The sequence below is a fragment of the Dermacentor silvarum genome, chromosome 4 (assembly GCF_013339745.2).
Source record: "Dermacentor silvarum isolate Dsil-2018 chromosome 4, BIME_Dsil_1.4, whole genome shotgun sequence".
Lineage (NCBI taxonomy): Eukaryota > Metazoa > Arthropoda > Arachnida > Ixodida > Ixodidae > Dermacentor > Dermacentor silvarum.
This window is the reverse complement of record NC_051157.2, coordinates 138,035,057-138,051,521: the sequence shown is the minus strand read 5'-3', so window position 1 is coordinate 138,051,521 and position 16,465 is coordinate 138,035,057. Positions and strand designations below refer to the sequence as shown.

General features: G+C 48.9%; 1 protein-coding gene across 1 annotated transcript in view; it reads left to right on the top strand.

The window, feature by feature from the left end:
• The window catches only part of LOC119448934 (uncharacterized), a 45,746-nt gene that overhangs the window by 25,316 nt on the left and 3,965 nt on the right, over positions 1-16,465 (top strand). Inside the window, exons 3-5 of the mRNA XM_049666568.1 lie at positions 7,901-8,110; positions 11,485-11,559; positions 15,933-15,996. Coding sequence (XP_049522525.1) covers positions 7,901-8,110; positions 11,485-11,559; positions 15,933-15,996 — 349 coding nt within the window. The remainder of the gene's footprint in view (positions 1-7,900; positions 8,111-11,484; positions 11,560-15,932; positions 15,997-16,465) is intronic.

Here is a 16,465-nt window from a genome sequence, read left to right as displayed (position 1 = left end):
CGCCAGACGTTACATGCAGTACTCGTTCGGGTACGGCCACGCTAGCGGCAAAAAACACGCGCGTCGTGCCGCGAGCGGCAAGTTGCCGCGCGTCAGCGCCTTGCCGCGAGGCCACCGTGGCAAGCGCGTCTCGCCGCGCGGCAGCGCGATCTCCCGCGCTCTCCAACGCGCAAGCAACACCGCGAGCGCACGTTGTTTCATGCGAGAGACGACGATCGTCGATTGAAAACCTGGCGCGGACCGACGGCGGTCCGGTTGTGATGGCCCATGACGTCAACCTCGTCGCTCTTGATTGGTTCATCTCGCGGCACGCGGCATTTGCCGCAGAAATGGGTCTCGAATCCATTTCGCGCGGCACGCCACAAAACCCTCGATTCCTGCCGCTTTTGCCGCGCGCGGCATGATCCGCATGACGCGTTGCCGCGCGTTTTTGACGCGCTTCTTTACCGCGCGTTTTTGCCGCTAGCGTGGCCGTACCCTTCGTCCATCGTGTATTCCGCCCACTTGCGATAAAGCCCCGGCATCGGTTTGCAAACGCAAAAGGAATACCTTCCTCAGCCGCCTTACCTTGTCCACAAGCATTACATTTAAGCTGGCCACACTTTAGAGAACATTCGAGCTTCAAACTGCGTTAAGAACCCCGAAACTCAAACACAAACCCCTTTTCCAGCTGCCGTTTGAGGTCTGTCTTAATGGGAGTGGCGCGCCACGCTCGGTTCCTTGCAACACCATCCAGATGGCGCTAGCCTCCGCGCATCCGCGGCGGATCCTGCCGTGCGGGCGAAAGAAAAAAAAAGAACCAGAAAGCTCGCCTTCGTCGATAGCGTTCGCCGTCAGTGATTGCAGGTAAACATTACAGTTACATAAGCTGCAGTTGCCGGGAAGCGTGAGAAGCAGTCGCGGATCTTTGAATGCTATCGCGTTCCACTCTTAAAGCCGAAGCTTAAGCGTCCTCCAAGTTTTTTTTTTTTTTTTTTCGTGTGATAGAAACACGCTATATGCGCTGTTGGATGCTGTGGGGACTTCTCGTCATACGGAATACAGTGGCTTTCCCTTCGGGCGTCATTAGGGAGATAAGACGGCAGTCCATCTACGGAAAAGATCCTAGGACTGTGGCCTCGTTCGTCTGGGATGCGCAAAGCTGCAAAAGCGCTGCTATGTTTCTTGAGATGAACTAGCCTATACGACCGCTTATGAAGAACTGAGAGGAGTGCTTCATTGCATGTGTGTGCATGCGTACTTTGAACTTCTTCACATATTTCATTCCCACTTCCCCACTGCAGGGTATTCAACCGTGCTCAGCCTGCGGTTAACCTCCCTGTCTTGTCCTTATCCCTTCTCGCTCTTTCTGTCATTTTATGTGATATTATTCATATCATATAAGAAGCCAACAAGCACAGACACCAAGGAAAACATAAGGGAAATTACTTGTACTTAATAATTGAATTAAAGAAATGATAAATTAATGGAAATGAAAGTGGATGAAAGAACAACTTGCCGCGAACACGTGGGATCATTCCCCACCTGCGGTGAGTTGTTTTTTTTTCATCCACTTTCATTTCCATTAATTTATCATTTCTTTAATTCAATTATTAAGTACAAGTAATTTCCCCTACGTTCTCCGTGGTGTCTGTGTTTGTTCGCTTCTTATCCGTGTTGCCAGATTGGGCTATTTGTAGCTAAATTGGGCTACTTATATTTTCGTTTGGCTGTGTTTTAGATGAGTTGGCTATGTGGCTACTTTTGGGCTACATTTTTATGTGGATCAGGCGATCGCAAACAAAGCGTGTTTCAAGATTCGCAGTACGTTCTACCAGCTTATGGTGCAACTTTTTTCTGATTGTTTCTACATCTGCGTCCATGGCGTGGCGCGATGCACCGGGTTTCCTGCTAGGACCTAATTTCTACCTCCGCCCGTTACACAAAGAGAAGAGCACCATGCAGTCGTCATCAAATTATGTTAAATTTTTATGCACTGTTTGTTCCTTTATTTGATGTTTACATATGTGATAATTGGTGTGGTTTACGATTCCTAACCTTCAAAGTGGTATGAGGGGCACTGTATTGTAGAGCTTCAGATAATTTTATGCCTTAGGGGGGCCACTGGGAAAGCATGGTGAATGTATTTATACAATATGTATTTAATATTTTTTTCTTTGTGTGTTTTACCTATTGTAGTCAACCCATTCGTTTGGGTGTGTGCTTGATGCCTACATATGTTATATATTAACGCGATAGCGTTAAGGGCCCTGTGTGGCAGAAAATCCAGCGTCGGCCTGCGATGTCGGCGGGTGGCGGAGAAAATCATCCGCAACCACCCCAACCACCTCGACCGCGCAGGCCCTTCGCGTGGCGCAAGGTTTTGGTGAACAAAAATTGAATTTCTCAGTGAAATCCGCCAGAAAAATGGTAAAGTACGACTTTACCATTCGGCGTTGGATTCGCCGTCGGATTGTTTACCAATCGGCGTCGGATTGTAGTTTGAATGTACGAGAAAACCTAATTCTGCTACGACGAAACTCAAACACAAACCCCTTTTCTAGCATTTCTACCAGACCTACAACCACGCGTTCGGGTACCTTACTTGCGAAAATGATATCCAGATGGCGCTCGCATCCTAGGCAGGTCAATTTGGGACTTCGCCTGCTAATTTGTTTTGGACATGCGAACAATTAATAAAATAGCAACCAATTAATAAAATAATGAAAAAGGTGCTAGGGCCTTCACATTTATTATAAGGCCAGTTATATTGCCCCTGGAAAAACGTCTTTCCAGCAATGCATTTCTGTTTAAAAGTGAAGCCGACTTTAAGGGGATCAGTGTAAGCTTGGTCTTTGTAATATGGCTTTCCCACGTTCAGTGTTGCAGTAATGAAGCCTACTTGCCGTAGGCGAACGATCCGATGCGAACGGGTCCCGATAACGCTATCGCGTTCTACTCTTAAAGGCAAAGCTTAAGCGCCCTCCATTTTTTTTTTTTTTTTTTTTTTGCTTTCTCTGCTGTGCGCTAGTCTAGTCAAACACGTGGTTTGGCCGTTTATTTGATGCTCTCAAATAGCACTTATAACATTCAAAAAGGAAAACGTTAGTTGTTTGTTTTCACGACTCATTTTTTTGCCATTTTTACGGTGGCAGAAGTGATGGCTACATTTTGCTACAAGCTACCGAGGCCCGATGTCATGGTTGACTACTTTTGGGCTATATTATCCGTCTGTTTTGGCTATGTCACTCTGCGCCATATGGCAACACTGCTTCTTATATATGATAAAAATCGGACCCCTCGGATCCCTTTCTTCTCGTTTATGCGATATTGTCACTTTATGTGAAGACTAAACTGTTTTTATTCTCGTGACCGTAGGTGTTTTGTGCAGTCTTCAGCGGTTTTCTTGCTGCTCGTGTTTTGCGACTCGCTAGAAAAGCTGTTTGAAAACAAATTTTCGACAAAGGATGATGATGATGATAAAAACCTTTTATTGAAAATAAGATAGTAAACCTTGGGGGTTTAAGGGAAGACATGGTCAGGTCCCTAGTCCGGGACACCGTTGGCAAAAGCCGCTGCCCGTGCTCTTTCGATGAGGGCTCGTTGCTCCTTGAGGTCCGAGCTAGACAGGGCCGCCTCCCAGTCCTCCCACGTTGGCTGATTTAATATGGCAATACTGCTGTTTTTCTGACAAGTCCATACCATATGGTATAAGTCTGCCTTTTGGCCACAAAATTTGCACTGCGCCGAAAAAGACTCGGGCTGTATGGCGTGAAGCCTAGATGGATTATTAAATGACAGTTTGTAGCGACGGAGGTGAGACTCTTCTGATTTATTAAGACCCCTAGCGGGCCCCGGCAGTGTCTGCCTCTCAAGGCGCAGATGCTGTAGTATCTCTGAGTATGTTAACGGAGAGGGGAGACCAAGTTAGCAAAGGAGGACGTAGAAGGATCACGGGGAAGAAAAGCTTGGGCTGAAGCATGTGTACGCTCGTTTCCCTCAACCCCCTCGTCACCTGGTACCCATATCAGCGGCTTCGGTGCAGCTCGAGTCTTAGCTTGACTAAGAATTTTGCATGCCAGCGGCGTGATTCTACCACGCATAAAGTTTCTATAAGCCGCCTGCGAATCTGTAATAATGTATTCTGACGCGGAGTGTGTCGCGGCTAGGGCTATCACCACTTCCTCCACAGCCAAGGTTTCCCTGTCACGAACTGAAAGCCCGTCTACAACCTGGATTTGGTGCACCACTGATATTGCCGATATCCCCTTTACAGGGCCCGCAGCGTCCACGAAGAAGGCTCCTTCTGTTCTGGAATAGCACTTGTTCATCATCTTGCTCCTTGCCACTCTTCTGGCCTGATGATGCTCCGGGTGCATGTTTTTAGGAAGCGGAAGCGTGAGGAATTTGTTCCGGCACTCCCGAGGAATATCCTGTCGTCCAGCCACTTGTTGCGGAAAGCATATGTTCAAATCCTTCAAGACCTTGCGGCCCGTCTTGGTTGTGGCCAATCGCATTACCTGGCTTGTAAGATGGGCGCTAATCAATTCATCAGCCGTATTATGTACTCCAAGTTGTAGCAGACGCTCCGTAGATGTTTTCAAGGGCAGACCGAGCGCCTTTTTATAAGCCGTTCGAATGATAACGTCCATGTGGTTTAGGTTCGCTCTTCCTTATCCGAAGGTACGGGGCCACGTACACTATTCGGAAGAGGACAAACGCCTACACTAGCCTAAGGGTGTCCTTTTCATGCATACCCTTCTTCTTGGTTGTGATCCGAGATATCATACGGATGACTTGCTCACACACCGTTCGGAGCGTAGTGATTGCGGCTGCGTTCATGCCCTTGTTGTTAATGAGTAGCCCCAAAATACGTAGTGTCTCCACCTCGGCAATAGGTGTGTCATGAACCGAGATTTCCAGTGGTGCAATAGTGGTCGCCTTTTGGAAAATCTCGTCAAAAGACGCACCGGTCGACTATATATGTTCGATACTAGCACTTCTGCTAGTACGTACGTTCGGTAAGAACTGAATAAAAGTGTGCTCCACCTCAGTGGTTAACTCCAGTTCAATTGTGACAGCCGTGCAATCCTTATGCACTAGAATGCAAGTGGGTGAGTTGTTTTGATGTGCGCTGTATGGTCTCCGTTTGGCTTCCGTATTTAAGTCCTGCAGTGCAATGATATCTGGTAATTTTTCAACCATTCAATGTATTGCTGTAGCGATTCCCTCTTCCTCTTAAACCCCGTGCAGTTCCACTGCAAAATCTGTAACTTAGGAGGGCGGGCCATGTTGAATACTCAAGGACGCCGCGCCTGGTGTTTCCACTCCGGTGTCGGGCAAATCGTCAGCTCCAAGCTGCCTGTTACCCATCCGGCCAGTAAGTTTAGGAACCTTTGACCGCGTGCAATCCGCAAGCTTCTGAAGTTCACGATCAATTCTGATTTCAAAGGCCTGTAGCTTAATCAGATGGAGCTCCAAGATTCCCTGTAGGACCCGCTCTACCGCGCCATGACTGCCCCTCTCTATAGCTGCTTGAACGCTTCTCTCAATAATACTTTGTAGGGTGCTCTCGAGGCTGGCCTGTATATTTTGCGTTATGCGAGCCTCCAAACGCGGAAGCTGCCTCTGCAAACACCGCTCCACATCTGCCGCAATCCTGGCTTCTTCCTGTGTGACAGCAGCCTTTTTATCGGTCTCCCTCGCCACTACGTTACTGTTTTCCTCTTCCCGCTTTTCCGCAACCTGAGTGGCAGGGGCCACTGCCTGCTGAGTATCGGGGGGAAGCATCCTCCTCCACTGCAGACTCCGCAGGCGTTTCTGGCACGTCTGCACCCCCTGCCGACGCACTAAGCTTCTGAGTTTTATACTTTGCCAGTTCCTGCCTTAATCTACTATTTTCTTCCTTAAGTTTCTCAGCAGCCAACGTGGGAGCCGAGGAAGCGGTAACCTCTGCCTAGCTCACCTTGCTGCCCGTGGTTTTCGCTGACCCGGCTCCAGCGCCTCCAATTTTGATTGTCAGCTGGACGACTGCTTGCCTGAGGTCCCTGCCGGGAGGCCCCCGTTGCAGCCCTCGTTTCTGGTAGCGGCGAGGGAGCCGCGACCTGCTTCTGAGCTTGCGTTCCAGGCCCCGAATCCTTCCGGGACCCTCTGTCCTGACGCTTGTTGCTGGATTTCCCTCCGCCAGGCTTCCGCCAGGCTCTCGCACCTTTCCTGTATTTCCAGGTGCAGTCCGCGGAGCCCGTGAGATGAGGGTCCCCGCAGACTAGACATCGGGGCTCGCACTCGTGCCCCTCCTCTGGGGTGAACGATCCGCAGGCTCGGCAGCGATCATCCCGCGGATTAGGGCATACATCAACCCTATGTCCCACTGTTCCACATAAGGTACAATCTGGCGTTGTCTTCCGATAGAGGCGCGCCGGCACAGCCTCTCCCCAGTAGAATACATTGAACGGCACCTTGCTGCCCTCGAACGTTATCGCTGCCGCGTTCGACTGTCCTAACTTCCTCACACCCTCCACGGGGGCCTCTGGCGAGTAAATAGCTTCAGAAATATCCGCTTCCGACGCATTCGGATCCACTTGAATTACTCCACGGCACGTGTTGTCCGTCATATTGAGGTAGACTTACACCACTTGCAATCGGCCGCCAATCCGCAGACTCTCGACAGCAAGGACGTGCCGAATGAACTGTGCATCCCGAATTCCAACAATTATGTTCTGATCCCACGCCGTCCAAATAGTGAGTGCCTTTGACGAGCTCGGGACCCCGGCAACAGCATACATAGCTTCTCCGATTTGATTGCTGCCCTTGAAATTTGACAAATTGAGTGTTCCCCTGGGTTTTACGACGGAAACAGCGTCTTCCGTGCCGAATTCGGGCACAACCTTCGGTTTCCAACGCTTCAGTTGAAGCGTTTTGCCTGGCGTCGATGTGGTGACGTGGCCGTCCATAGCATCCCCACCGCGCTACGCTTACTGCTGTTTAGAGCTAGCGCGCGTCTCGGCCTCTCGCTCTCGTTCTTCTAACTTCTTCAGAATAACATATTCGGTGGCTTCATCAAATACTGGCTTCTTCGCAGGCTGTAGCTCCACTACTTGCATGTTTTCCGGGTCATAGCCTCGCGCAAGACTCATGGCAGCCGCGCCTAGTGCCGTGTCCGCGGCCCGGCGTCGTCGCTGGGCCTTAGCAGCGGCGCCAGTGTGGTCGATAAAGTCCCGTAATATCGCCAAAATCGGCCCCCTGGTTGAAAATTATATCTACGGGTCCATGGTAACTTGCTGGAAACAATCCAAGTGGGTTTGGGTGGTGAAGACCGATGGTCTAGTAGTAGTAGTAGGACATCAGTTACGCAGAGCCGACGTGAAGCACGTCCGCTCCCCTTGGCGGCTCGCAGCGCCTCCTCCTCGATAAAGGAGAAATATGTCAGAAAAGTCAACGGAGCCCAAAACCAAAGCACGTTCTTGACTAATTTATCGCGAGAGCACTCACCTGAAAAAGAGGTCGTCTGCCTCCATCGTTCAAAGCTGGGCACCAATGCTAATTGATATACCCATGAACTTAGCATTGCTCCATTATATCGAAGTGACAACCGCGTCGTGAGGCATTGCAAACTGCAATCTCAGGAGGCTTCCATTGTCGTGGTGTGCTCTGATGCAGCACTTGATGCAGAACCTACAGTACAAGTTTATTCGTAGGATTTATTACGACGACTACCTTTGCTATGCGTTTGGATTCAGATCCCGAGTTACATCGGCCTTCAACGTAACGGTCCAAGCATGAGAGTGTATTCGGCAACTTTCAATAATAAAGCGTGTCGCGATGATGCCGCGTCCACGACGAAAGGGCTACCGCGTACTAACCTCGTAATCGCCGAGCAATGCATCCTTCAAGCCATGCCTTCGCACTTGTGTGAGTGCAGTGCAGTGGCCTGGTTGTCGCCGTACTCGGATATGCCTCTCTGACCCGGCTGAACGTCCTCAGCGTGGAGAGCCAGCGCTGGGGGCTCCATGGACACCAGCGACACCTTGCGGCGCTGGCCGTCGCCACTGTGGTGCTTGGTTCAGCGTGTGCCTTGGCAGCCGTTCTTGGTTGCGTCGATGCACTGCTGGCGAGGAGGCCTCATCTGGCGGTAAGCAAGTGATTTCGCTCGTGTAGCTCTGCTGCCGGGGCTGTGTGGTTCGTGCCATAGAGAGTCCTACTAAATTGCTAGAGAGAAATGTGCTGTTATTCTTCAGTTACCATGGTAATGATGGGTAGTGCTTAGATTTGCCTTGGCAGCCGTTCTTGGTTGCGTCGATGCACTGCTGGCGAGGAGGCCTCATCTGGCGGTAAGCAAGTGATTTCGCTCGTGTAGCTCTGCTGCCGGGGCTGTGTGGTTCGTGCCATAGAGAGTCCTGCTAAATTGCTAGAGAGAAATGTTGTGCTGTTATTCTTCAGTTACCATGGTAATGATGGGTAGTGCTTAGATTTGCCTTGGCAGACGTTCTTGGTTGCGTCGATGCACTGCTGGCGAGGAGGCCTCATCTGGCGGTAAGCAAGTGATTTCGCTCGTGTAGCTCTGCTGCCGGGGCTGTGTGGTTCGTGCCATAGAAACTCCTACTAAATTGCTAGAGAGAAATGTTGTGCTGTTATTCTTCAGTTACCATGGTAATGATGGGTAATGCTTAGATTTGTCTATTCTTCCCCCTTGGAACATCAGAGATTCTTGTTGCTTTATTTATTGTGCTTTATCTTGCTTGCTTTTCAACCAATCATAATTATCTATGCACATCAAGGCTCCTAAGAATATGAAGGCAATTTCTTCCCCCATTCAAAACCAACCATTGCGAATTCTTGAAACAGGAGTGCAGGGTTCATGCAAAAGGTACGCTATTGTCGAGGATTTCGTCGGAATGGTGTCCTAAAATAGTTGCTTGGGCCAGTGAGGCTATCAATACCTAACGTGGCGGAGACAGTGAAGGAAAATTATTTCGACCCAACAAAGAAAGGGGATAGAAGAAGGCGACACACATACTTGAATCAAAAAGCGGTTTCTCTGTCACAATTGCAATAAGTAGGAAGGACACAGTGAGGAAGGACGAAAGCCAACTTTAGTGCAAACAAGACCATGATTGACGGAAACGTGCAGACTTGAATTGATCAATGGATTTCAAGCACGGCATGCCTTTTATTTCAGCCACCGTTTCGACAGGAGGAATTACCTTCGTCAGGGCCCCTGACGAAGACAAGTCCTGTTGTCGAAACATTGGCTCCTATCTGAAGGAGTAATTGTTCCGCCACTGTTGATTACTTCTTGCAAAGAACACTACGAGAACTCATTGGAGAACCAACGTGAGAAACCACCATGCCAACATGGCCTTATTACGGCGTAATTGGGGCGCAAAATAAAGTGAAGTGAGAGCAGGACAGAAGAGTGTTACTCGCAGTTGCCGCCGCACTTTAGAGTGACGCTCTTTCCTGTCCTTTCACTTCATTTTATTTGGTGTCATATTACACCGTAATTAGCATGAACCAAGTAGCCCAACAACAAGTAGTGATGAAATATGGTCCCGTCTCGTGCGACATTAGGTGCATGTTTAGATACCTTCCCGTCACGGACGAAATCGGAAATCCTCATCAGCCTGAACTTTGCCACCGCGCATACCTCCAGTTTATTAACCCTTCATGACGTTCTGCTTCTCTTTAATGTTGAAACGGTGTATGTGAGTGATCGCTACTGCTGAATATGCGGCATATATCGAACGTAAGTTGACTGGGAAAGCAGCGCGACAGGAAACAGAGTGCACAAATTGGAAAGCAACACACAATTATCCGTGTCTTTCCACACTTTTTTCACCACGACCTGCCACTGATATGCACAGAGATCCTGTCTTTTGTAAGATCTTTTGTAGGAAATGTCTCCCTACTTCAGGGAGACTCCTGACATTAACTGCGCCCGAGGTTCTCCAACAGGTGTTTTCAGTTGAAGGCTTGCTTTCCTTTTATCATCGCGTACCAGAAAGAGCTACAGTTTGTCTACTGCTCTCTTTCAATCAAACAAAGGTCAGTATTTTCCCGGCTTATATAGAACAAAAATGTGGCTTTAGTAAGAGCAGTCTGCATTATCGCAGCCGAACGAGGCTTTTTAGGAACCTGTAAGAACCAAAAACGGCATTGTCTCCGTTCGCTCATGGCTGCGTTCCAATACTCACCGTAGACAGCTGAATAAACAGCTAAGTGGACAGCAGCCATCTTAAATCTTGTTCCAGTTCTGACGAAGCTGGCAAAAGAGACAGCTTCGCGAATACAGCAGTGAAGCGAAAAAACCATACACCCTACTTTGCTGTCCAAACAAGAAAATGGCGGCTGAGCAAAAGGCTTGGAAGCTCAACGAGGTCTGCTCACCGGAAAACGTATCCACGCGTTATGTGCTAAATAAAAGCGTCGTTATGTTTTAAAGCGAACTTTACTAACCTAGTCGAGCCGAGATTCGCCGTCGCTAGCAATATGACCTTCATTTGACCGCATCTGTGCCGTAGGCTTGCCAACGCATCACGTGATTCGCCGCGCCGAGCTCCGCCGCCGGCTTGGCGCATGCACTCTCCGCAGCTTTATCCGCAGCTGGGTCGCCGTCTGACCGCGTGACTCGCCGCACGCCTGGTTAAGAGGAGCGCCGTGCTCGTGCGAGCTTGGCCATGGATGAGAGCGAAGCCGGGCCCTCTTCTGTGAGCGTTGCGCGGGAGCGGGAGGCTTTGAGCCGTCGTTGGCAAGCGGCGTCTGACCACCCCGCGGATATCGCCCGGCGAACTGCTTCACTGGAGAGGGTCCGGAATGCCAAGCTCGCTAAGCTAGCGTCGGAGACTGAGGAAAAGCGAGCCGTTCGGCTCGCAAAACGCCGGAAGCGGGACCACACCCGTAGATAAAGGCAGTCTTTGGACGAAAAAAAAGAAAACGAAGCTGGTCGCTTTGCATACCAAGGGTTTGCGGCTTAGCTGAGCTAAGCCGCAGCAATTTTTTTCATGGGTTCTCACACGCAAGGTATTAAAATAGAGCGATGGTATGCTCTTTTCTAACTTCTTTCTTGTTTACGAGAGGTGGCGTCATGTCGCACACGTGTTCCAGACAGGTACAGTCCTTGGACCTGCTGTCTTCTTTGCTGTCAACGTAGACAGCCAACAATGCTGGCCAGAATTGGAACACACCTCATGTGTCCGCTTTACAAGATGCTTCCTTAACGAAAAGTATCGACCATCTCCGTAAATCCCCTATCTAATATCCTCACTCGAGCTTTTAAGAAGGTGCAGGTGCGAAAAAAATGCATGCCGTGACATTGGAGCCACCGACTTGACCTGAGGGAGCCTTCGGCTCCCCCTGACCGGTTTCTCAGGACCAATAAAAGTTCTTGTCACCATCACCGTGACATTGTGACCTAGGATGCCACTCGAGAAGCCATAAACTTTAATCAGCCGTTTTAATGCGACGTGATTTTTTACCTTTAAACACAAAGAAATGTTTCTTTTTCAGCTGGACATCGTTGCAGGCGTTCTCATTTTGGTTCAAGTCGGAGTTGCTTCTGCAGGCTTCACCTTAATGATATGGGTAAGTAAGAAGATAGTCTTTCAATGTGATAGATTCAAGATGCATAGTGAATTCAAGTACGTGGTAGCCCGAGAAATGCGCGAAGCTCTTATTGTAGACTGATGACTACTTTAGTCCTTGACCCACCGTGGTGGCATAGTGGCTTCGGCGTGGCGCTGCTAAGCCCGAGGGCGCGGGATCGAATCCCTGCCGCGGCATTTCGATGTGGGCAAAATGCAAGAAACACCCGTGTACCGTGCATTTGGCGCACGTTAAAGTCTAAAGGTGGTCAAAATTATTCCGGAGTCCCCCACTACGGCGTGCCTCATAATCATATCTTGGTTTCGGCACGTAAAACACTGGACCTTAATACTTTCTGGCTAAGTATATAGACGCCAAAAAACCAAGCACATTCGCGGCTCCTGTTTACACAGAAGTAGCTTCAAGCTCGGGTTGTCAAAATATGTGGACACTGGCAAAAAAACAAGCCTATGGGCACCCTGCATTGTTCAGAGGGCGCTACGACGTTTTCATTTTTCACCCCGGCGTCGCCGACACCAGCCGCTAGAGAGGTGATGAAAATGATACGCCATTCCAAATGATAGCGGTCATTTCGTCGCTCGTCTGAGTGTTATGCCCTGCGCATGCGCTATTTCGTCGTTTTCACAACTCGGACACTCTTGCCCCATGATAAGCGATCGAAAGTGTCACGGCGAATGTATACAGCGTCCCTCCAGTTTTGCTTCCACCACTCGTTAGGCTGTGTGTTCTGGCGCTGCTGTCTACTATGCAAATATTTAGCGCAGGGTGCCAATAATTCACACCATCTAGCTGAACGACCTCGATATAGCGAGTTTTCATAAAGGGGGTAGCAAAATAATTCGGGAAAGTATAGAGAATGACATGGGATGAGCGCTGGCTTTCAATTCGCGGGCTTGTGTAAACACATCCCTGAGTTCAAGGGGCGCAGCGTGACGCAGTCGAAGGTTGGAGGTGCGATAGAAAGAAAAACAGCAGTTAACGGTGGCTAGGAGTTCTGCGTCCTTTTCTTTCCTTTGTCGTGGCATACTTACGCTGTCGTTATAAAAATAAATGCGTTTCGGTTGGAATGTTGGCGAAATTGGGCAATCCAAGGCAGCGTTTTATCATTGCGACTTCACAAATGTGATCCATGCATGTTTCACAGATAGTCAAAAATTGCGTACTATGACTCAAACGAGCAGGACGGGACACATTATCCTGAGACAAATCAGGATAATAAAGGACAAGAGTTGCGTTCTGGCAACGAAACTTAAAGGTCACTCAGTATTACCTCACTCTCACCTGAAACATGTAAAATGCACTCCTACCCGCTCCCCGACTGTGCTGAACTGTTCAATGTGCCTTAACTTGCCGTTGAAAAAGCAAATGAATGCTTTGGAGTGAGTCTGCCACGTCGAGGAAGTTTCATATAATGCGAAGTTGACGCCCACATGAAATTCGCACAGGCTCGGTTTTCTGTCTCATGAACTGACTGATAAGTTTCAGGTCAGTTTTACCCCCTGAAGTACACCTGCAAGAAAAAATTAAGGGAAACAATGACGTGGTTCGCTGGTTAGTTGGTTCGTAGCTTAAACTCGCTTTAAGCTATAAACCATGTAGCTCATTCGAATGTCATTCTAGCCAATCGACAAGCCACTTGCGTCAATCGAAGCAGAAACCACTCAGCATATGGAACTGTTTCCATAAAAGAATAAAAGCGTGTTCAATAATGTCCTCTTTCTTCATCATTAAATTCGCCAATAATTTCTTTTCAGGACTGCTAAAGTAAAGAACGGAACGTCCAAGTAAATGCCTCTGCTCCACTTTATGCGTTTTGTTTTCTTAAATTCTGTATGATGAAAGCCATGAGCAGGACCGACAGAAAGAAAGCAAGGACAGCATACTATCCCGCCATCCAATTGCTTCAAGTTGAGTGCTATAAATTCTCAACTTCTTGAACATTTCTTTTTCTGAAGTCGTGGATTCGACAAACTCGGGTGGTCCTGGTTGATCATTACAAAATATAACCATGCTATAAATCGCCAACGCAACCCAAAGCTAAAAGGATAAAGACTAAACGAAGACTTTTCAACTCCTATATACCGCATGTTAAGACATAGTGGTGGTGTCTCCTGTGATAGGACAAGCTGCGCGAAGATTTCCCGGTGTCGCGTACAGCCTTCCTTTTTCGAATTGCAACCTAATCTACATAGTCAAAACTGGGATGTTCAAAAAAAAAAAAGACTGAATCGACATGTGTTGCGAAGAAAAAGTTGTCGCAGTTTCACCTGAAAGGCGAAGCATCAATTGCGATAGCAAACTTGTAGAGAGCTATACTGAGTAATGATATTAGCTTTATCAGCTGTATAAACTTGGACATGCAGCAGCATCGGCAACACGCAGAACTGTTGTCGACGCCATCGGCGTTTTGCCCGCGTTCGCTCAAAATGCATGCGGCGTTGGTGACTGTTGCCGGAGCCTCTGATATAAATAGGCACTTCGTGCCGCAGCTAAACGTCGCCTCCCTTCCCTCCCCCTCCCCCACGGCCTCTCGCGCGTCGGAAGAAGGCGCGTTTGCTCTACATATATGGTGATTGTAAAGGAGAAAAGAGACGCCTACTTCTGCAGTCCTTAAGGGAGCACGGCGCCGAACGCGCGTTTGTTCTCCGCCGTGCGTTCACTCCCCGTGAAAGACGCGCCCCTCGCGCCCTTTCACTCGCACATACAGCGTTCGGCGCGCGGCGACGATTTCTTCTCCAAATGACGTCATACGGAACCTCACGGCGACGGCGACGGCAGAAATCTGCTTTTGAGTGTCCATATAATTGCTATCGCAATAAATAAGCACACCTACCACCGAACACCATAGACCGGCTACATGAAATTGGCTGGAAGCGCGTAATAATCGCCACAGAATGTAATCAGCTTCCATGTCTGTCTGAAATCTAGATGAATGCCCAAACTTTAAGAAGTTTGACTCGCAAATGCGGCAACCTGCCACCCTTCTGCGAGTGGCACTGCCACTGCCTGCATCCCCAGTTCAGACAACCCCTGTCCTGGCCAGCGAACGCTCGCATCTTCGATTCTGAACAAGGCTTCTACACAGGAGCCGTGTTTTTTAGAGCGTAAGCTGTTATGGGCTAATTCCAATAGCCGTTTCGGATGGTGATGATGTCCGCCGCCGCCGGTGTCCGTCGCAGCTATCGCCAGGGATGAGGGGAAAAAAACACCCAGTTCCCGCCGGAATCGAACCAGAGTCGATTACTATACCACTGCGCCACGCCCGCGCTACCTAGCTGCTGCGGAAACATGTCCTATACACGTGTCCTAACGCGCAAGGAGTTGGGCAATGCGAGATGCGTGCCGCGTAGCGTCGATACGTGCACACTTTGCATTGCAGTTGCATACTAGTGCACCAGGTGGCACACCATGTTGCAGTTGCATAGGTAGCGGTACGAGGTAGATTGACAAGTTCTGAGGAAGAAAAAGATTAAGGAGATGTATAAACGAATGGTATAACTAATGCATGTATAGCATACCCGATTAACTCAATCAGGCTAGGTGACTATTTGTGACTGCGCCGTTTCAAAGGGGCGTCAATAAATCATCAGCAATCGTGCCGTGTAACTTGTCACCCGGTGGGAGATGCTCACCGCGTAACGTCAATGCGTGTAAATTTTGCATTGCAGTTGCGTAGTATTCCACCAGGTGTCCCGATATGCAGCAGTTGCATCGTATCGGGCCACGTGTCAAGGGATATGACATTTGCGCCGCGTAGTCTCGATACCGGTGTTAATTCTTCGGTACACGTTATGGAGCCTACTCGCAAGGTACGAACTGCTGCTGAAGAAGCGAATCGTAGAGCTACGCGCGCAGCTGCAACAAGGTAACCTCGAGCTCAGCAGGCCACTGTGCAGAGAGCAGCACAAGCCGCAGCTCGCCGTCGACGCTAGGCGGACAGTTCAGTTCGTTCTTGTGAAAACGATGCAAAGAGACTTCGCCGCGAAGACCCTCTAGTGCATGGTGCCGAACATGGAGCTCCTATGGAGACGCTCCTCCAGCTTACGCTGTGGCTTGGCTGCGTGTGACGCGCAGGCCTGTGGCCTTTTTTTTTTCCTTTTTTTTCGTCTTTTAGTAGTTTACTGTTTAGTCTTCGTGCCTAGGAACGTACTGTTCGGTGCCTGCGTGTTTTTACTTGTGACTATTTTCATTTCTCGTAAGGCGTGCCAGCTTCATAGCATGACCAATTATACGAAAACCACACAATGACAATAATGACTACTTGTTCAAAAGATACAGGTGCAGTAACATTGATGAAGCGTTATTCGTGTACTTTTGATGAAAAATCCTTAACCGTTCTTCATATTTTTCAGGTTAAGAACGACATTCCACCAGGACGAACAAACTGCAAAGTGAGTCTTTTTGCATACTCTAGCTGTTTGAAATCAATAATTGGACGCCATCTCAACTGGTCCGAAAATATATGCATATTAGACAGAATAAATAGAATGCCTACCATAATGGTGTTGTCGAAAAGACGTTTCGCCTTCCACACGTAAGCCTTGTTAAATGAATTAAATGCTAAGCTAATACTAAAGGTTCAGTGATCAAGGCTTCCGTGCGGAAGCCGTAACGGCGTCGCCGAGAACATCATTTTGTTCGGCGTTCTGTTTATTCTAATATGACCTTGGTGGTTTTAAGGAAACGTTGAGTTTGATTGTTGTCAGTGCTTTGCAGCGCTCTATATTGTGCCTGGACAATAGCGCGTGTTCCAGCTTTGAGTTCTTCAAACATAAAGGTTGCCAAGAAAGTTGGCTACACATAGGTGACTTTGGCTAGGGCGCACGAAGCCTGGACCACAATGCGTCCCTGTAGATCACACTAGCCCACACTGGGTCGCACTACC